This window comes from Gobius niger (genome assembly GCF_951799975.1).
Source record: "Gobius niger genome assembly, chromosome: 15".
NCBI classification, from domain to species: domain Eukaryota; kingdom Metazoa; phylum Chordata; class Actinopteri; order Gobiiformes; family Gobiidae; genus Gobius; species Gobius niger.
Genome location: NC_136866.1, coordinates 30,589,399 through 30,611,003, shown reverse-complemented (window position 1 = coordinate 30,611,003; position 21,605 = coordinate 30,589,399). Strand labels below are relative to the sequence as shown.

At 52.0% G+C, this 21,605-nt stretch overlaps 1 protein-coding gene across 1 annotated transcript in view; it reads left to right on the top strand.

The window, feature by feature from the left end:
- col12a1b (collagen, type XII, alpha 1b) overlaps window positions 1-21,605 on the top strand; it is a 133,725-nt gene that overhangs the window by 11,827 nt on the left and 100,293 nt on the right. Inside the window, exons 4-8 of the mRNA XM_079572074.1 lie at window positions 1,872-2,015; window positions 8,587-8,646; window positions 11,560-11,832; window positions 16,796-16,945; window positions 21,191-21,364. Coding sequence (XP_079428200.1) covers window positions 1,872-2,015; window positions 8,587-8,646; window positions 11,560-11,832; window positions 16,796-16,945; window positions 21,191-21,364 — 801 coding nt within the window. The remainder of the gene's footprint in view (window positions 1-1,871; window positions 2,016-8,586; window positions 8,647-11,559; window positions 11,833-16,795; window positions 16,946-21,190; window positions 21,365-21,605) is intronic.

Here is a 21,605-nt window from a genome sequence, read left to right as displayed (position 1 = left end):
TTCTTTAATAACTCCAGTTCTAATAACCCCAGTTCTAATAACCCCAGTTCTAATAACCCCAGTTCTAATAACTCCAGTTCTTTAATAACTCCAGTTCTTTAATAACCCCAGTTCTTTAATAACCCCAGTTCTCTGATAACCCCAGTTCTTTAATAACTCCAGTTCTTTAATAACCCCAGTTCTTTAATAACTCCAGTTCTCTGATAACCCCAGTTCTTTAATAACCCCAGTTCTAATAACCCCAGTTCTAATAACCCCAGTTCTAATAACTCCAGTTCTTTAATAACCCCAGTTCTTTAATAACCCCAGTTCTCTGATAACCCCAGTTCTTTAATAACTCCAGTTCTTTAATAACTCCAGTTCTTTAATAACCCCAGTTCTTTAATAACCCCAGTTTTTTAATAACTCCAGTTCTAATAACCCCAGTTCTAATAACCCCAGTTCTCTGATAACCCAGTTCTCTGATAACCCCAGTTCTTTAATAACCCCAGTTCTTTAATAACCCCAGTTCTCTGATAACCCCAGTTCTTTAATAACCCCAGTTCTCTGATAACTCCAGTTCTAATAACCCCAGTTCTTTAATAACTCCAGTTCTTTAATAACCCCAGTTCTTTAATAACCCCAGTTCTTTAATAACCTCAGTTCTCTGATAACTCCAGTTCTTTAATAACCCCAGTTCTCTGATAACCCCAGTTCTAATAACCCCAGTTCTGATAACCCCAGTTCTTTAATAACCCCAGTTCTTTAATAACCCCAGTTCTTTAATAACTCCAGTTCTCTGATAACCCCAGTTCTCTGATAACCCCAGTTCTTTAATAACTCCGGTTCTTTAATAACCCCAGTTCTCTGATAACCCCAGTTCTTTAATAACCCCAGTTCTTTAATAACTCCAGTTCTTTAATAACCCCAGTTCTCTGATAACCCCGGTTCTTTAATAACTCCAGTTCTTTAATAACCCCGGTTCTCTGATAACCCCGGTTCTAATAACCCCAGTTCTGATAACCCCAGTTCTTTAATAACCCCAGTTCTTTAATAACCCCAGTTCTTTAATAACCTCAGTTCTCTGATAACTCCAGTTCTTTAATAACTCCAGTTCTTTAATAACCCCGGTTCTCTGATAACCCCGGTTCTAATAACCCCAGTTCTGATAACCCCAGTTCTTTAATAACTCCAGTTCTTTAATAACCCCAGTTCTCTGATAACCCCGGTTCTTTAATAACTCCAGTTCTTTAATAACCCCGGTTCTCTGATAACCCCGGTTCTAATAACCCCAGTTCTGATAACCCCAGTTCTTTAATAACCCCAGTTCTTTAATAACCCCAGTTCTTTAATAACCCCAGTTCTCTGATAACCCCAGTTCTAATAACCCCAGTTCTGATAACCCCAGTTCTTTAATAACCCCAGTTCTTTAATAACCCCAGTTCTTTAATAACTCCAGTTCTCTGATAACCCCAGTTCTCTGATAACCCCAGTTCTTTAATAACTCCGGTTCTTTAATAACCCCAGTTCTCTGATAACCCCAGTTCTTTAATAACCCCAGTTCTTTAATAACTCCAGTTCTTTAATAACCCCAGTTCTCTGATAACCCCGGTTCTTTAATAACTCCAGTTCTTTAATAACCCCGGTTCTCTGATAACCCCGGTTCTCTGATAACCCCGGTTCTTTAATAACTCCAGTTCTTTAATAACCCCGGTTCTCTGATAACCACGGTTCTCTGATAACCCCAGTTCTTTAATAACTCCAGTTCTTTAATAACCCCAGTTCTCTGATAACCCCGGTTCTTTAATAACCCCAGTTCTCTGATAACCCCGGTTCTCTGATAACCCCGGTTCTCTGATAGCTCCTCACCCTGGCTGTGGTTCCTGTTTCAGACGGAGCGCTCCAGGAGCTGCTCCTCCCGCCCTCGGCCTCTCGGACCTCCCTGACCTCCCTCTCTCCTCTGGTGGACTACTCCGTGTCCGTGGTGTCCTTCGACGGGCAGAGGGAGAGCGCCCCCGTGTGGGGACAGATCACACGTGAGTCTCTCTGACCTCGACTTTATCTCCTGATCAAACCTGAGCCACATTTGTGGAGAAACAAACAAACCTGGGCCGTTCCTGCTCAGTTTGGACTTGTTTATGTCGGAAATATTTGGAGCTAAATCAAAGCGACGAGAAAACACGAAACCTTAAGGATGGAAAACATCGACGCCAGACTCATTTCCAGTTCAAGCAAAAGATACGATTATTACGCCATGTTCTGTTTTACTTTTAGACAATAACCCACCCCCTTATCCCGCTTTAAAGCAGCACTCCGTAACTTCTTTACCTTAATAAATCCCTCTGGGGGTGATACAAGTGTTAAAGGGATGATCGGGGGGTCTTTCATCGCCCCCTGGTGTCTCTGGACAGAAAACCACAATTGCAACTTTCCTGCCACTGGGTCGGAGTCACCAATACACACTAACCGAATCACGAAGAAGAAGCTAACAGGCTAACGGGCAAAGCTAACTGTCGGCTAGCGCCACTTAAAGGGATATTTCAGGATTTTTGACATAGGGCCTCATCAGTGTTGCTGATTTATGGAGATATTTGTTTTGTAATTCATGCAGTTCTTATATTTGAAGAGTTTCGTGGCGCTAGGCTAGTGCTAGGCTAGTGCATGTCTATGGTATCAGCTAGCCTGCATTAAAAACAGTGTGACCTGCTCCACAGAGCACCTGAGGCAAATCACTTATAACACCAGACTAACCATATAAAGAATCATGTTTGGAATATAACTGACCTGCATCACATGAATGATCGCATTTTGAGGAACCATTTTCTCTCAGATCACTCCACCGCCGCGTAGCTTAGACAACCACGAAGCTGATGCTGCTCAAACATAAGTTCTGTGGAGTGGGTCACATGAGGCCCTCTGTCAAACATCCTGAAACATCCCTTTAAATGTACAATATCCGTTAAATGTACAATATCCGTCTGTCCCTTTGTCTTTTCTGTCAGCGTAGTATTTACTCTCACAAACAATGAGTCAGAAACACAACATGCTACGACACCTGCAGTGGCGCTTACGGCCTCTAGGGGCAGGATCTTTTTCCTCGCGTTCTTGCCGTGTTGCCGTCGCCTTTTATTTATTTTTTTTGTGGTTAAATAGAAAGTCTAAACCGGTTTCAAACACTCCACTTCAGAACTTGAGTAAGATTATTTGACATCTTTCAACGCAGACAAGAGGCAGGTCAAAGTCGCACCACCAGGGGGCGAAGAATGCGCCGCCAGCTTATTTTGAAAGACAGTGATTTCATGATGATTTGGCGGAGACCATTAAAGAGATAAGCCAAGAATGGAAGATCTGAATGTTTTGGTCAGAAAGGTCAGGAAGAGTCGAAGGATCTCTTGGAAATGTGGGCGGGGGGGGGGTTGTGCCCAGCAGGGAGGCGAGAGGGCGGGGGGGGGGAGTGTCAGACAGCCTGAATGGGCACGGCTGGTGTAAACAGGACCATCTGGGTAACAGTCAGAGGCACTAACTCTATTTACTAAAGGCTTAACACAACAACCCAGTACAGAAGACTGCCTTAGAAAACCTTTGCTACACCGGAAAACTCTGGTTTTAAACGTAAATGTGGTGGAAGTCGAGGCTGTGGGGCTGGTTTTAAACATAAATGTGGAAGTTGAGGCTGTGGGGCTGGTTTTGAACATAAATGTGGAAGTTGAGGCTGTGGGGCTGGTTTTAAACATAAATGTGGGGCTGGTTTTAAACATAAATGTGGGGCTGGTTTTAAACATAAATGTGGTGGAAGTCGAGGCTGTGGGGCTGGTTTTAAACATAAATGTGGAAGTCGAGGCTGTGGGGCTGGTTTTAAACATAAATGTGATGGAAGTCGAGGCTGTGGGGCTGGTTTTAAACATAAATGTGATGGAAGTCGAGGCTGTGGGGCTGGTTTTAAACATAAATGTGATGGAAGTCGAGGCTGTGGGGCTGGTTTTAAACATAAATGTGGAAGTCGAGGCTGTGGGGCTGGTTTTAAACATAAATGTGGAAGTCGAGGCTGTGGGGCTGGTTTTAAACATAAATGTGGAAGTCGAGGCTGTGGGGCTGGTTTTAAACATAAATGTGGAAGTCGAGGCTGTGGGGCTGGTTTTAAACATAAATGTGGGGCTGGTTTTGAACATAAATGTGGGGCTGGTTTTAAACATAAATGTGGTGGAAGTCGAGGCTGTGGGGCTGGTTTTGAACATAAATGTGGGGCTGGTTTTGAACATAAATGTGGGGCTGGTTTTAAACATAAATGTGGTGGAAGTCGAGGCTGTGGGGCTGGTTTTGAACATAAATGTGGGGCTGGTTTTGAACATAAATGTGGTGGAAGTCGAGGCTGTGGGGCTGGTTTTAAACATAAATGTGGGGCTGGTTTTGAACATAAATGTGGGGCTGGTTTTAAACATAAATGTGGTGGAAGTCGAGGCTGTGGGGCTGGTTTTAAACATAAATGTGGTGGAAGTCGAGGCTGTGGGGCTGGTTTTAAACATAAATGTGGTGGAAGTCGAGGCTGTGGGGCTGGTTTTGAACATAAATGTGGTGGAAGTCGAGGCTGTGGGGCTGGTTTTGAACATAAATGTGGTGGAAGTCGAGGCTTTGGGGCTGGTTTTAAACATAAATGTGATGGAAGTCGAGGCTTTGGGGCTGGTTTTAAACATAAATGTGGAAGTCGAGGCTGTGGGGCTGGTTTTAAACATAAATGTGGAAGTCGAGGCTGTGGGGCTGGTTTTAAACATAAATGTGGAAGTCGAGGCTGTGGGGCTGGTTTTAAACATAAATGTGGAAGTCATGGCTGTGGGGCTGGTTTTAAACATAAATGTGGGGCTGGTTTTAAACATAAATGTGGAAGTCGAGGCTGTGGGGCTGGTTTTAAACATAAATGTGATGGAAATCGAGGCTTTGGGGCTGGTTTTAAACATAAATGTGGTGGAAGTCGAGGCTGTGGGGCTGGTTTTAAACATACATGTGGTGGAAGTCGAGGCTGTGGGGCTGGTTTTAAACATAAATGTGGAAGTCGAGGCTGTGGGGCTGGTTTTAAACATAAATATGGTGGAAGTCGAGGCTGTGAGGCTGGTTTTAAACATAAATGTGGTGGAAGTCGTGGCTGTGGGGCTGGTTTTAAACATAAATGTGGGGCTGGTTTTGAACATAAATGTGGTGGAAAGGCTGATGTCATGAGCTGAACCCGGAGCTCGCTCGCTTTGGAAACCCTCTGGCTCCCAAACGCCTCCGCGATCCTTTCTCTTTCTGTCAGACTTGGATCTGTCGTCGGTGCCGCTCGTCTTTTACACGTCAGCCTCTGCTCGCGGCGAAAGTGCGGCGGCGGCTCGGGATCGAATCTCCTCCAAGAACCTGTAAAACCCCCAGAACACAGTTTATACGAGTCCAACGATGATGTAAGAGCTCTAATGACCTCCCTGTGGATCCCAAACACAAAAGAGCTTTATCCACGATACTGGAGCTGAAACATCTCCCACACGTTACTCATTCTGCTGTCCAGTGTCATTGTTTACTCTCTACTGCCACCTCAGGTCATACGTGTAACTGCAGCTTCTATGTTCAGCTCGTGCGTGACGGAGTAAAGGTTTTCTGAGTGATTTTAGAGGCGCTGAGGCTCGTTCGACACTTAAGGACATGCCTGGAACAACTGGGAGAGGAAAACACTGGATTTTTACATTTTAAAACTCCGTATAGTCCCTTTAACGTCTTACTTTAAACTGTGTCAGAGTAAAAACAGCCCAAACTCTCTCTTCGCGATGTAGTTCTAGCTACAAAGGTTCGTTTACAGATCCAGCATGACGGCAGCAGACGCGACGCCATCTTTAGATCGAGCTTCAGACCGTGTACGTCATGTGACCTGATGCGATGATGCGATTGGCTGCTGCAGACACATGGGAGAGACATTCTGCACAGTAAACGGCTCCGGACGATCGTAAAGCTCACCTCTCCCACCAGGAAACGTTTGTACAATGTCCTCCACCGTGTCCCACGCTCACTCCTTCACAAACCCTGGCCTGTTTGGATGTTTGGTATCCACGTGTAGCCAGGGGCGGATCTATGGGGCGGCACTGGGGGGACCGGTGCCCCCTGATCCGTCTGAATCCTAGTGTCGTTTAAAGCTAAATAAGGAGCTAAGTGCAAACTCCTGTGGTGATGATGATGAGTTTATATTATTACTACTTATATTACCGTAATTTCTCTAATACTGGCCTGTAGTCCATTAGAGGCCGGGTCTCTGACAGGGGCCGGGTCTCCTACAGGGGCCGGGTCTCTGACAGAGGCCGGGTCTCTGACAGAGGCCGGGTCTCCGACAGAGGCCGGGTCTCTGACAGAGGCCGGGTCTCTGACAGAGGCCGGGTCTCTGACAGAGGCCGGGTCTCTGACAGAGGCCGGGTCTCCGACAGGGGCCGGGTCTCCGACAGGGGCCGGGTCTCTGACAGGGGCCGGGTCTCCGACAGAGGCCGGGTCTCTGACAGGGGCCGGGTCTCTGACAGGGGCCGGGTCTCTGACAGGGGCCGGGTCTCTGACAGGGGCCGGGTCTCTGACAGGGGCCGGGTCTCTGACAGGGGCCGGGTCTCTGACAGGGGCCGGGTCTCCGACAGAGGCCGGGTCTCTGACAGGGGCCGGGTCTCTGACAGGGGCCGGGTCTCTGACAGGGGCCGGGTCTCTGACAGGGGCCGGGTCTCTGACAGGGGCCGGGTCTCTGACAGGGGCCGGGTCTCTGACAGGGGCCGGGTCTCCGACAGAGGCCGGGTCTCTGACAGGGGCCGGGTCTCTGACAGGGGCCGGGTCTCCGACAGAGGCCGGGTCTCTGACTGGGGCCGGGTCTCTGACAGGGGCCGGGTCTCTGACAGGGGCCGGGTCTCTGACAGGGGCCGGGTCTCCGACAGAGGCCGGGTCTCTGACTGAGGCCGGGTCTCTGACTGGGGCCGGGTCTCTGACAGGGGCCGGGTCTCTGACAGGGGCCGGGTCTCTGACAGGGGCCGGGTCTCCGACAGAGGCCGGGTCTCTGACAGGGGCCGGGTCTCTGACAGGGGCCGGGTCTCCGACAGAGGCCGGGTCTCTGACTGGGGCCGGGTCTCTGACAGGGGCCGGGTCTCTGACAGGGGCCGGGTCTCTGACAGGGGCCGGGTCTCTGACAGGGGCCGGGTCTCCGACAGAGGCCGGGTCTCCGACAGGGGCCGGGTCTCCGACAAAAGGGCCGGGTCTCCGACAGGGGCCGGGTCTGACAGGGGCCGGGTCTCCGACAGGGGCCGGGTTTGCGGCTGGCGGAGGCAAATTAAAGCCGGTCTCTAAAACAGGCCTGGGCTTTTATTAGAAACTATAGCAGTAGAAATATTCCCCATGTTAGGAATATTCCCCATGCAGGAAGTAACAAACTGAACCCGGGCCGAGGGCGACGCTGCGGAGGAGCTGATCCCAGCGTAACTTTGACACAGATTTAGCCACTTTTCAAACCTCCTGTGACCATATTTGGAAACAGGGCAAATGTTTGTGACCCTCCAGGGTTTTAATAAAGTCTCCATCGCGTCTTCAAAGCACGTCCAGCTGCTCCGTGTGCAGGTCAGTCCCACGCCTCAAAATAACTCCTCCCATCAGCGCGAGCGTCTCGTCTTCTCTCGGGTCAGTCTCATGATCGATCACAAACACAAACGCTCCGTCTAAACTCGCCTTTTACACGAGAAAACAACAAATAATCCGGTCCGGTAAAAACGAAACAGAAACCTGCAGTGACACTAATGTCAAAGCTCCGCTAACAGCAACGAAACACTTCCTGTTGTCCCGACAAAATAAAAGGCGTCAATGTTCCAGCCGCTGGGAGAGGGTTTAAAATGTTCATAATAAATGAACCGAATATTTTAGGTACAAATGGACACAAATCTCGTTTTTCTTCGTTTTCCTGGTCGTCCGTTTTGCTCAAATAGAAATAAAGGCCTGTCTCTAATTGTGGCCTGGTTCCAATAAAGGCCTGGTCCTGATGCCCTTGAGTAAATAAAGGCCCCGGCCTCTATTAGAGCATTTACGGTATTACTTTTCTGGGAGGCTCAGCAGCTTCTACATGGGAATATTGCCACCTCAGAACCTCCTGCCCTGCTGCCACCCCGTGACTTTTTCTTCTCGTTCCGTGTTGCACGAACATCAACATCCACAGGGCGTGTGTTGAGACTTGAGGTGGGAAACATAATTCCTCTAATTCCTGAGTTGCTGGGCTCTGGAGTGCGGTGGTTTGGTGAAATATGGCAGTCGTGATGTTTCTCCCTTTTGTCTGTAAACAAAGCGGCTCCAGCAGCTGCTCCTCGTCTCCGTGCTCGTCCGTTTGTTGTAAATGATAAAAGCCGTTTTGGCAGATGTTTCAGATTATGGAGCAGCAGAGCGGACGGAGCCGGGCGGGACCGACGCTGTCCCCGCTCCAACTGCTGCTGAGAAAAGGATCTGTTACATTTGTGTTTGGCGTGGGCTCTGCAGGAGCCGCGGGAGAGGAGGACAGTCTGCTGGAGACGATCATCTGCTTATCATCTGCTTTACCTGGTCACCATGACGAGTCTGACTGTTGTTTCTGTGCTGCTGTTCCAGTGCAGGCCAGCGGGGGCAGCAGAGACGCCTCCCGGAGACCCGCCCCCTCAGACGCCGTCAGTAAGTGCTCTTCAAACTCACCCTGGTTCTGGTCCAGGTCCAGGTCCTTCCCCTGGTCCTCCTCCTGGTCCCGGTCCTCCTCCTGGTCCTGGTTCTGGTCCAGGTCCTGGTCCTCCTCTGTCTCTTCCTCCTGGTCCCGGTCCTTCCCCTGGTCCTGATCCTGGTCCTGCTCCTGCTGAAGTGGAAAGTCTCTGAGTGTAGTTTATGAGCTGTGCTTTGGCTCTGGCCCATCAGTGACTAAAAGTTTTCCTCTGATTCACTCAGGACCAGGAACCGGCTTCAGTCTCTACAAAGTCTGTTTGAGGAGATGATCAGGTCGGGTTTTAACGCCATTGTCAGGGAAGGAACGTCACACACGAGCAACAGGAAAGGTGGAGACTGCATTCCACAACTCCTCGTACAAAGGGCCTCTCCCGCCGGCCTGGAGACTGGTGGAGACTCGAGTGGCCGCAGGGAGACTCCACATGGAGACTCCACATGGAGACTCCACAGGGAGACTCCACATGGAGACACCACATAGAGACTCCACATGGAGACTCCACATGGAGACTCCACAGGGAGACTCCACAGGGAGACTCCACATGGAGACTCCACACGGAGACTCCACAGGGAGACTCCACAGGGAGACTCCACAGGGAGACTCCACATGGAGACTCCACATGGAGACTCCACAGGGAGACTCCACAGGGAGACTCCACATGGTCTCTGACAGGGCTTTTCCACCCGGTGCTGCTTCAGAGCTGGTTCTGGTGCCGGGTTGGTTCCACACTGAGCTGGCATTGGGCCTATCGCCACAGCAACGCTTTGGGAGGTCAGCTGTCACATAAAACATGAACAGTAGCACCTTTCTACAGTTATAAAATACACAGAAACACGATAACATTTAGATTCCTGTTTTAGCTAAAGAACTTAAAGCTATAGTTTTTACTGTTTTAGCTTCTACAGGAAGTCATAAGCACTCACTCATTAACATTGGTCGTTAGTCAGAAGAGAAAGCCCCGCCCCCAGCCGCTGACCTCACTGGGGCTCGCTTCATGGTCCAGTTTTAACTGGTTCCAAACCGGCCCCAGGTTTTAGAACCAAGAGGCAGCATTTATTCAGTGGAAAAGTAAAGAACCGGTTCTGAAACTGGCACCAGCTGGTGGAAAAGGGCTCTGGGGGCTAGTCTCTAACTCAGGGGTCACCAACGTGGTGCCCGCGGGCACCCAGGGGCCCTTGGGACTTTTTCTAAAGTGTAAAACACTTCATTTTCTTGAATCTAATTCTTAAAATTACAGTTATTTCGGTTCTTGTGACTCGGTATGAGTTTAAAATAAAGCTATTTTAATGTAATATGGGGTCAATATCCTATAAGTGAACAGTGTACGTTTAAGTCTTTAGGATTTGTTTGTAACCGGTCGCCCTCGAACAACTTAGTGCTCTTAAAGTGGCTCAGCTGAAGTAAGGCTGGTGACGCCTGCTCTAACTCGTCTCCAAGCTGGGGAGGGAAGCCCGTAAAGCATAAACTAGTGAAATACTTTAGCGACACTAAAGCTAGTGGACTAATATCAAACTCCTCCAGATGAGTAGATTCATATTAATGTTAACACTGTGGATTATACTTATACTTCATACTTATACTTCAGACACTGGGCTGCACTTTTAAATACATGTTCATTTAGTTTAATGGTTCAGTTAAAGTAAATATTTCATCTTTAATGATTATTAATAATCATGTCAGAATCGTGTCTCGTCTCGTAGAAGTTTCTGAGCCCGGCCCTAGAAACGCCTCGAGGCAAAAGAAGAAATACATGAGTAACAGTACTCTGTCCTCAGAGAGCCCAGGCTCCGCCCTCTCTGACCTGTAGTAGTAGTAGTATTTGTAGTATTTGTAGTAATAGTACTCTCCTCTCTCCTCAGAGAGCCCAGGCTCCGCTCTCTCTGACCTGTAGTAGTAGTAGTATTTGTAGTATTTGTAGTAATAGTACTCTCCTCTCTCCTCAGAGAGCCCAGGCTCCGCTCTCTCTGACCTGTAGTAGTAGTAGTATTTGCAGTAGTAGTAATAGTACTCTCCTCTCTCCTCAGAGAGCCCAGGCTCCGCCCTCTCTGACCTGTAGTAGTAGTAGTATTGGTAGTATTTGTAGTATTTGTAGTAATAGTACTCTCCTCTCTCCTCAGAGAGCCCAGGCTCCGCTCTCTCTGACCTGTAGTAGTAGTAGTATTTGCAGTAGTAGTAATAGTACTCTCCTCTCTCCTCAGAGAGCCCAGGCTCCGCTCTCTCTGACCTGTAGTAGTAGTAGTATTTGTAGTATTTGTAGTAATAGTACTCTCCTCTCTCCTCAGAGAGCCCAGGCTCCGCCCTCTCTGACCTGTCGTAGTAGTAGTATTTGCAGTAGTAGTAATAGTACTCTCCTCTCTCCTCAGAGAGCCCAGGCTCCGCCCTCTCTGACCTGTAGTAGTAGTAGTATTTGTATTATTTGCAGTATTTGTAGTAATAGTACTCTCCTCTCTCCTCAGAGAGCCCAGGCTCCGCCCTCTCTGACCTGTAGTAGTAGTAGTATTTGCAGTATTTGCAGTAATAGTACTCTCCTCTCTCCTCAGAGAGCCCAGGCTCCGCCCTCTCTGACCTGTAGTAGTAGTAGTATTTGCAGTATTTGCAGTAATAGTACTCTCCTCTCTCCTCAGAGAGCCCAGGCTCCGCCCTCTCTGACCTGTAGTAGTAGTAGTATTTGCAGTATTTGTAGTAATAGTACTCTCCTCTCTCCTCAGAGAGCCCAGGCTCCGCCCTCTCTGACCTGTAGTAGTAGTAGTATTTGTAGTATTTGTAGTAATAGTACTCTCCTCTCTCCTCAGAGAGCCCAGGCTCCGCCCTCTCTGACCTGTAGTAGTAGTAGTATTTGCAGTAGTAGTAATAGTACCCTCCTCTCTCCTCAGAGTGCTCAGGCTCCGCCCTCTCTGACCTGCTGCTCGCCGTGGACGTGGCGTCGCCGCCGTCGCCGTCCGAGCTCAAACACGTGAAGTCTCTTTTCGCCGCCGTCGCCGGTGCCTTCACCGTCGCCCCCGACAACACCAGAGTGGGCGTGGTCACCTCCTACGGCGACCGGGCGCACGCCGAGTTCAGCCTGAGCGATCACATGACCCGCCCCGGCCTCATGAAGGCCATCTCCGCGGTGACGCCACGAGGAGATCCAGGACACGCCCACACAGGTGAGAGAGAGAACACGCCCATACAGGTGAGAGAGAGGGGTTAGAGAGAGAGGACACGCCCACACAGGTGAGAGGGAGGGGTTAGAGAGGGAGGACACGCCCACACAGGTGAGAGAGGACACGCCCACACAGGTGAGAGAGAGGGGTTAGAGAGGGAGGACACGCCCACACAGGTGAGAGGGAGGGGTTAGAGAGAGAGGACACGCCCACACAGGTGAGAGGGAGGGGTTAGAGAGAGAGAACACGCCCATACAGGTGAGAGAGGACACGCCCACACAGGTGAGAGGGAGGACACACCCACACAGGTGAGAGGGAGGGGTTAGAGAGCAAAGACACGCCCACACAGGTGAGAGGGAGGACACGCCCATACAGGTGAGAGGGAGGGGTTAGAGAACAAAGACACACCCACACAGGTGAGAGGGAGGGGTTAGAGAGAGAGAACACGCCCACACAGGTGAGAGGGAGGGGTTAGAGAGAGAGAACACGCCCACACAGGTGAGAGGGAGGGGTTAGAGAGCAAAGACACGCCCACACAGGTGAGTGGGAGGAGCAGGACAGACAAAACAATAAGTAAATATATTAGTATGGTGCTTTTGAGGCTATTGCTAACGGCTCGAGGAAAAAAGCTTTGTATCAGTAGTATTATAGTAGTATTGTAGTAGTATTGTAGTAGTATTGTAGTAGTATTATAGTAGTATTGTAGCAGTATTGTAGTAGTATTATAGTAGTATTGTAGTAGTATTGTCGTAATAGTTTTGTTTACTGTCGTCTCTCATGTCTAAACTCTCTGTCCTCCAGGGGGCGCTGTGCTCTCATGACTAAACTCCTCTCTCCGTCCTCCAGGGGGCGCTGTGCTCTCATGTCTAAACTCCTCTCTCCGTCCTCCAGGGGGCGCTGTGCTCTCATGTCTAAACCCCTCTCTCCGTCCTCCAGGAGGCGCTGTGCTCTCATGTCTAAACTCCTCTCTCCGTCCTCCAGGGGGCGCTGTGCTCTCATGTCTAAACTCCTCTCTCCGTCCTCCAGGGGGCGCTGTGCTCTCATGTCTAAACCCCTCTCTCCGTCCTCCAGGGGGCGCTGTGCTCTCTTGTCTAAACTCCTCTCTCCGTCCTCCAGGGGACGCTGTGCTCTCATGTCTAAACCCCTCTCTCCGTCCTCCAGGGGACGCTGTGCTCTCATGTCTAAACCCCTCTCTCCGTCCTCCAGGAGGCGCTGTGCTCTCAGGTCTAAACTCCTCTCTCCGTCCTCCAGGGGGCGCTGTGCTCTCATGTCTAAACTCCTCTCTCCGTCCTCCAGGGGGCGCTGTGCTCTCATGTCTAAACTCCTCTCTCCGTCCTCCAGGGGGCGCTGTGCTCTCGTGTCTAAACTCCTCTCTCCGTCCTCCAGGGGGCGCTGTGCTCTCATGTCTAAACTCCTCTCTCCGTCCTCCAGGGGGCGCTGTGCTCTCGTGTCTAAACCCCTCTCTCCGTCCTCCAGGGGGCGCTGTGCTCTCGTGTCTAAACTCCTCTCTCCGTCCTCCAGGGGGCGCTGTGCTCTCATGTCTAAACTCCTCTCTCCGTCCTCCAGGGGGCGCTGTGCTCTCGTGTCTAAACTCCTCTCTCCGTCCTCCAGGGGGCGCTGTGCTCTCATGTCTAAACTCCTCTCTCCGTCCTCCAGGGGACGCTGTGCTCTCATGTCTAAACCCCTCTCTCCGTCCTCCAGGGGGCGCTGTGCTCTCATGTCTAAACTCCTCTCTCCGTCCTCCAGGGGGCGCTGTGCTCTCATGTCTAAACTCCTCTCTCCGTCCTCCAGGAGGCGCTGTGCTCTCATGTCTAAACCCCTCTCTCCGTCCTCCAGGGGGCGCTGTGCTCTCATGTCTAAACTCCTCTCTCCGTCCTCCAGGGGGCGCTGTGCTCTCATGTCTAAACTCTCCGTCCTCCAGGGGGCGCTGTGCTCTCATGTCTAAACTCCTCTCTCCGTCCTCCAGGGGGCGCTGTGCTCTCATGTCTAAACTCCTCTCTCCGTCCTCCAGGGGGCGCTGTGCTCTCATGTCTAAACTCTCCGTCCTCCAGGGGGCGCTGTGCTCTCATGTCTAAACTCTCCGTCCTCCAGGAGGCGCTGTGCTCTCATGTCTAAACTCCTCTCTCCGTCCTCCAGGGGGCGCTGTGCTCTCATGTCTAAACCCCTCTCTCCGTCCTCCAGGGGGCGCTGTGCTCTCATGTCTAAACTCCTCTCTCCGTCCTCCAGGGGGCGCTGTGCTCTCATGTCTAAACTCCTCTCTCCGTCCTCCAGGGGGCGCTGTGCTCTCATGTGTAAACCCCTCTCTCCGTCCTCCAGGGGGCGCTGTGCTCTCATGTCTAAACCCCTCTCTCCGTCCTCCAGGGGGCGCTGTGCTCTCATGTCTAAACCCCTCTCTCCGTCCTCCAGGAGGCGCTGTGCTCTCATGTCTAAACTCTCCGTCCTCCAGGGGGCGCTGTGCTCTCATGTCTAAACTCCTCTCTCCGTCCTCCAGGGGGCGCTGTGCTCTCATGTCTAAACCCCTCTCTCCGTCCTCCAGGGGGCGCTGTGCTCTCATGTCTAAACTCTCCGTCCTCCAGGGGGCGCTGTGCTCTCATGTCTAAGCTCCTCTCTCCGTCCTCCAGGGGGCGCTGTGCTCTCATGTCTAAACCCCTCTCTCCGTCCTCCAGGAGGCGCTGTGCTCTCATGTCTAAACCCCTCTCTCCGTCCTCCAGGGGGCGCTGTGCTCTCATGTCTAAACCCCTCTCTCCGTCCTCCAGGGGGCGCTGTGCTCTCATGTCTAAACCCCTCTCTCCGTCCTCCAGGGGGCGCTGTGCTCTCATGTCTAAACTCCTCTCTCCGTCCTCCAGGGGGCGCTGTGCTCTCATGTCTAAACTCCTCTCTCCGTCCTCCAGGGGGCGCTGTGCTCTCATGTCTAAACTCCTCTCTCCGTCCTCCAGGGGGCGCTGTGCTCTCATGTCTAAACTCCTCTCTCCGTCCTCCAGGGGGCGCTGTGCTCTCATGTCTAAACTCCTCTCTCCGTCCTCCAGGGGGCGCTGTGCTCTCATGTCTAAACTCCTCTCTCCGTCCTCCAGGGGGCGCTGTGCTCTCATGTCTAAACCCCTCTCTCCGTCCTCCAGGGGGCGCTGTGCTCTCATGTCTAAACTCCTCTCTCCGTCCTCCAGGGGGCGCTGTGCTCTCATGTCTAAACCCCTCTCTCCGTCCTCCAGGGGGCGCTGTGCTCTCATGTCTAAACTCTCCGTCCTCCAGGGGGCGCTGTGCTCTCATGTCTAAACTCCTCTCTCCGTCCTCCAGGGGGCGCTGTGCTCTCATGTCTAAACTCCTCTCTCCGTCCTCCAGGGGGCGCTGTGCTCTCATGTCTAAACTCCTCTCTCCGTCCTCCAGGGGGCGCTGTGCTCTCATGTCTAAACCCCTCTCTCCGTCCTCCAGGGGGCGCTGTGCTCTCATGTCTAAACTCTCCGTCCTCCAGGGGGCGCTGTGCTCTCATGTCTAAACCCCTCTCTCCGTCCTCCAGGGGGCGCTGTGCTCTCATGTCTAAACTCTCCGTCCTCCAGGGGGCGCTGTGCTCTCATGTCTAAACCCTTCTCTCTGTCCTCCAGGGGGCGCTGTGCTCTCATGTCTAAACTCCTCTCTCCGTCCTCCAGGGGGCGCTGTGCTCTCATGTCTAAACCCCTCTCTCCGTCCTCCAGGGGGCGCTGTGCTCTCATGTCTAAACCCCTCTCTCCGTCCTCCAGGGGGCGCTGTGCTCTCATGTCTAAACCCCTCTCTCCGTCCTCCAGGGGGCGCTGTGCTCTCATATCTAAACCCCTCTCTCCGTCCTCCAGGGGGCGCTGTGCTCTCATGTCTAAACCCCTCTCTCCGTCCTCCAGGGGGCGCTGTGCTCTCATGTCTAAACTCCTCTCTCCGTCCTCCAGGGGGCGCTGTGCTCTCATGTCTAAACTCTCCGTCCTCCAGGGGGCGCTGTGCTCTCATGTCTAAACTCCTCTCTCCGTCCTCCAGGGGGCGCTGTGCTCTCGTGTCTTAACTCTCCGTCCTCCAGGGGGCGCTGTGCTCTCATGTCTAAACCCCTCTCTCCGTCCTCCAGGGGGCGCTGTGCTCTCATGTCTAAACCCCTCTCTCCGTCCTCCAGGGGGCGCTGTGCTCTCATGTCTAAACTCCTCTCTCCGTCCTCCAGGGGGCGCTGTGCTCTCATGTCTAAACTCTCCGTCCTCCAGGAGGCGCTGTGCTCTCATGTCTAAACTCCTCTCTCCGTCCTCCAGGGGGCGCTGTGCTCTCATGTCTAAACTCCTCTCTCCGTCCTCCAGGGGGCGCTGTGCTCTCCTGTCTAAACCCCTCTCTCCGTCCTCCAGGGGGCGCTGTGCTCTCATGTCTAAACTCCTCTCTCCGTCCTCCAGGGGGCGCTGTGCTCTCATGTCTAAACTCCTCTCTCCGTCCTCCAGGGGGCGCTGTGCTCTCCTGTCTAAACCCCTCTCTCCGTCCTCCAGGGGGCGCTGTGCTCTCATGTCTAAACTCTCCGTCCTCCAGGGGGCGCTGTGCTCTCATGTCTAAACTCCTCTCTCCGTCCTCCAGGGGGCGCTGTGCTCTCATGTCTAAACTCCTCTCTCCGTCCTCCAGGGGGCGCTGTGCTCTCATGTCTAAACCCCTCTCTCCGTCCTCCAGGGGGCGCTGTGCTCTCATGTCTAAACCCCTCTCTCCGTCCTCCAGGGGGCGCTGTGCTCTCATGTCTAAACTCCTCTCTCCGTCCTCCAGGGGGCGCTGTGCTCTCATGTCTAAACTCTCCGTCCTCCAGGGGGCGCTGTGCTCTCCTGTCTAAACTCCTCTCTCCGTCCTCCAGGGGGCGCTGTGCTCTCATGTCTAAACTCCTCTCTCCGTCCTCCAGGGGGCGCTGTGCTCTCATGTCTAAACCCCTCTCTCCGTCCTCCAGGGGGCGCTGTGCTCTCATGTCTAAACCCCTCTCTCCGTCCTCCAGGGGGCGCTGTGAGCCTCGTCCTGCAGCAGCTCCTCCCTGCAGCCGGAGCTCGCTCTGGTTTCCCCAAAGTCCTGGTCGTGGTCACGGATCGGCCCCGTGAGGACCAGGCCCGGGTCCTGAGGGACAGCGGAGTGGAGATCTTCACTGTGGGTGAGTGAGAGCCAGACCTTCACCTGAAACCCCCCCCTTCTGTCCTGAACCATGACCCCCCCCCCCCCCACTCACTATGACCTCGTTCCTCGGGTTCATTGACCTGGATCTGTCAGGGCCTGGAAGGGAAATGCTTTATGAAGCGGTTGGAGAATCCCTGGTCCCGACTCGGACATTTATCTGGACGCGTCTCGCTCTTCACCTCCTTCAGGCCAAACCTCCCGTAAACTCGTTAAACCTCCTGATGTTTGGGTGGTTTGCTCCTGCAGCTGTTTGGACTCGTCCGTCTGTGCAGTAGCTGACAGCGCTAACATTAGCAATAACATGATGTCAGCCTGATGCTATGAAGCTGCTGAGGGCCAGAGCTGGAACATCAGACACAGAGGAACATCAGCTGGAATCAAACGCTGAGACACAGAGGAACATCAGCTGGATTCAAACGCTGAAACACAGAGGAACATCAGCTGGATTCAAACATAACACAGAGGAACATCAGCTGGATTCAAACGCTGAGACACAGAGGAACATCAGCTGGATTCAAACGCTGAGACACAGAGGAACATCAGCTGGATTCAAACATAACACAGAGGAACATCAGCTGGATTCAAACGCTGAGACACAGAGGAACATCAGCTGGATTCAAACATAACACAGAGGAACATCAGCTGGATTCAAACGCTGAAACACAGAGGAACATCAGATGGATTCAAACGCTGAGACACAGAGGAACATCAGATGGATTCAAACGCTGAAACACAGAGGAACATCAGCTGGATTCAAACGCTGAAACATTCAACCATAACACAGAGGAACATCAGCTGGACGGGGAACATCAGCTGGACGGGGAACATCAGCTGGACGGGGCCTCTCTGTGGAGTTTGCATGTTCTCCTCGTGTCTGCGTAGGGTTCCTCCGGTTTCCCCGACCACCAGGATGAGTGAGAGTGAGAGAGCACCTAAGGCTACAAACCGGTGACCAAATACAAATACATACATTATGCAGTATAAATGATTTTGCAGTAGCTGTAACTTTTGCAGTATATTCGGTTGTTGTAGTGTTATATTGTGCAGAAGTAGTAGTACTGCAGTAGTAGTAGTAGTAGTAGTAGTAGTACTGCAGTAGTAGTAGTAGTAGTAGTACTGCAGCAGTGATAGTTCTGGCCCTGGTCTCCGCTGACGTCAGAGGATTCCTTTGCTGCGAGTGAAGGCAGGTTTTATGGAGTTTCCTTTGTGTCTGACTCATCTTCACTTCATCACTTCATCATCATCGCTTCATCTTCACAGACACACAGGCGGTGGCAGAGTGGTTAGCCCCGGCCTCACCGCGGGACGGTCTCAGGTTTCAATCCCTCCCAGTTCAAGGGTCGTCCAGAAAAAAGACCTTTGAGCATCTCGTTCTGGAGGAGGCATTTTTATCTCTCTGCTTTAAGCTTTATGTATATGTTTGTTTTAGCGCCACCTGCTGTTCATACAGAGCGCATTATCCGGGTTCAGGACAAGTGGACGGAGTAAAAAAATTAGAGCAACAAGACGACAAAAACATGACAAACTGCGATGAAGACATCCTTTAAAAACACATCCTTTAAAAACACATCAAAGAAGCAAAGAAAACACGAGCGAAGAAACCGAAGAAAGCCTTAAAGCTGCTGCTGTTCCAACCCGGACTCAACTCCTGGACACATAGACTTCTGGACTCCTGGACTCCTGGACACTTAGACTCTTAGACACCTGGACTCCTGGACACTTAGACTCTTAGACACCTGGACTCCTGGACACTTAGACTCTTAGACTCCTGGACTCCTGGACACTCAGACTCTTAGACTCCTGGACTCCTGGACACTTAGACTCTTAGACTCCTGGACTCCTGGACACTTAGACTCTTAGACTCCTGGACTCCTGGACACTCAGACTCCTGGACTCCTGGACACTTAGACTCTTAGACTCCTGGACTCCTGGACTCCTGGACACTTAGACTCCTGGACTCCTGGACACTTAGACTCCTGGACACCTGGACTCCTGGACTCCTGGACTCCTGGACACTTAGACTCCTGGACTCCGGGACTCCTGGTCTCCTGGACACTTTGACTCTTAGACACTTAGACACTTAGACACCTGGACTCCTGGACTCCCGGACACTTCGACTCCTGGACTCCTGGACACTTAGACTCCTGGACTCCTGGACACTTAGACTCCTGGACTCCCGGACACTTCGACTCCTGGACTCCTGGACACTCAGACTCCTGGACACTTAGACTCTTGGACACCTGGACACTTTGACTCCTGGACTCCTGGACTCCTGGACCGGGCCCAGTTCTTTCCGCTCCTGGTTTATATTAAGTGTAGAGTGAGTTCTATGGACGTCGGACTCAGCTGTGACCGATCACCGACTCATAGCAGAAGAATGGAAACATGAGGAGACTTCAAACGCCGGGGCGGACGGGGGTCAGTGAACGCAGCGCCAGGACCACGTCACCGAGACCGAGACGGATCCATATTTTCAACAATCACAGGTGTCGGCGTTTAGTCTGCGTTTATCGTTTCAGGGCGCGAGTGTCCGGGGTTTAGGGGTTTGTCAGGACAGTAAGTCTGATTCTGATTGTGTGTCTTCATGAGGAACGTCCCGGGGGAAGAGCTAAAGGTCCTGTCCTCCAGTTTGTAAATGTGTGCAGTATCACGGAGGAGGAACTCTCCCGCCTCGTCTGAGCCTCGTGTTTCAGTGGAAGCCGTCAGAGTTTATGAAGCGCGTCACACTTTCCAGATTCGGCTCAAACGACTCTGGAAAGAAACGTGTGGTTTTCATAAACGCTGAACGTCGGAGCCAGACTTTCCTAAACTGAAGCAGATCCAAGAGGAGCAGCGACCAAAACAGAACCTTCAAACAAGACTCAGGAGGTCAAGTTTGAGAGGATTTGGAGAAAAAGAAAAGTTTAATGTTTCTGTGGGACAGGTGTGAGTATCTGAGGAGAAGAAGAACACTGGTCAGGGTTGTGGGGAGAAGATTTGGGCGGGAGTTTTCCAGTTCGGTGTGAAGGAAGTCGATGCTAGTCCTGCTGTGTTCAGAGTGTTTTTGTTACTGTATCATTTCCACCGTTAATTATAGAAACAAACCTTCTCTACCAATGAGATCTCGTGTTTATCTTGGAGAAAGCACTTCCACATTTCAGTCTTTTTCCCGTTTGTTTTGTGTCTGTGGTTGGTCTAATCCCTGGTCCTCGTCTGTCTGTGGTCGGTCTAATCCCTGGTCCTCGTCTGTCTGTGATCGGTCTAGTCCCTGGTCCTCGTCTATCTGTGGTCGGTCTAATCCCTGGTCCTCGTCTGTCTGTGGTCGGTCTAATCCCTGGTCCTCGTCTGTCTGTGTTCGGTCTAGTCCCTGGTCCTCGTCTGTCTGTGGTCGGTTTAGTCCCTGGTCCTCGTCTGGCTGTGGTCGGTTTAGTCCCTGGTCCTCGTCTGTCTGTGGTCGGTCTAGTCCCTGGTCCTCGTCTGTCTGTGGTCGGTCTAATCCCTGGTCCTCGTCTGTCTGTGATCGGTCTAATCCCTGGTCCTCGTCTGTCTGTGGTCGGTCTAATCCCTGGTCCTCGTCTGTCTGTGGTCGGTTTAGTCCCTGGTCCTCGTCTGTCTGTGGTCGGTTTAGTCCCTGGTCCTCGTCTGTCTGTGGTCGGTCTAATCCCTGGTCCTCGTCTGTCTGTGGTCGGTCTAATCCCTGGTCCTCGTCTGTCTGTGGTCGGTCTAATCCCTGGTCCTCGTCCGTCTGTGGTCGGTCTAATCCCTGGTCCTCGTCTGTCTGTGGTCGGTCTAATCCCTGGTCCTCGTCTGTCTGTGGTCGGTTTAGTCCCTGGTCCTCGTCTGTCTGTGGTCGGTCTAATCCCTGGTCCTCGTCCGTCTGTGTTCGGTCTAATCCCTGGTCCTCGTCTGTCTGTTGTCGGTCTAATCCCTGGTCCTCGTCTGTCAGTGCTGGGTCTAATCCCTGGTCCTCGTCTGTCTCTGCTTGTTCTAATCCCTGGTCCTCGTCTGTCTGTGGTCGGTTTAGTCCCTGGTCCTCGTCTGTCTGTGGTCGGTCTAATCCCTGGTCCTCGTCTGTCTGTGGTCGGTCTAATCCCTGGTCCTCGTCTGTCTGTGGTCGGTCTAATCCCTGGTCCTCGTCTGTCTGTGGTCGGTCTAGTCCCTGGTCCTCGTCTGTCAGTGTTCGGTTTAGTCCCTGGTCCTCGTCTGTCTGTGTTCGGTCTAATCCCTGGTTCTTGTCCGTCAGGAGTCCTCGGTGCAGACGAAGCCCAGCTGGAGCTCGTGGCCTCGGAGCCTCATCAGACCCATGTGTTCAGGGCGGCGGCGTTTGAAAACCTCCGCGGCGTCCAGAGGAGCCTGATCCAGAGCGTCTGTGGGGGAGTGGAGCGGCAGGTCGAGGCGCTGGGCCAACGAGGAGAAGGTACGGGAGTTCAGGAGGAACGTGTCTGTGAGCGTCTTACTTTAACCCCTTAACTCCCGCCTGAACCGAGCACATTCTCTCCAGTTTGGCTTTACCCCAATATAAAAGCTTCTGGGAAAGAGCTGTGAAAAAGCAACAAAAATTAGACGAAAACAATGATGGAAATGTGAGAAAAAAGTGATGAAAAATTGATGAAAAAGTGGCACAAATGTCACAAAAATGTCACAAGAAATTGACAAAA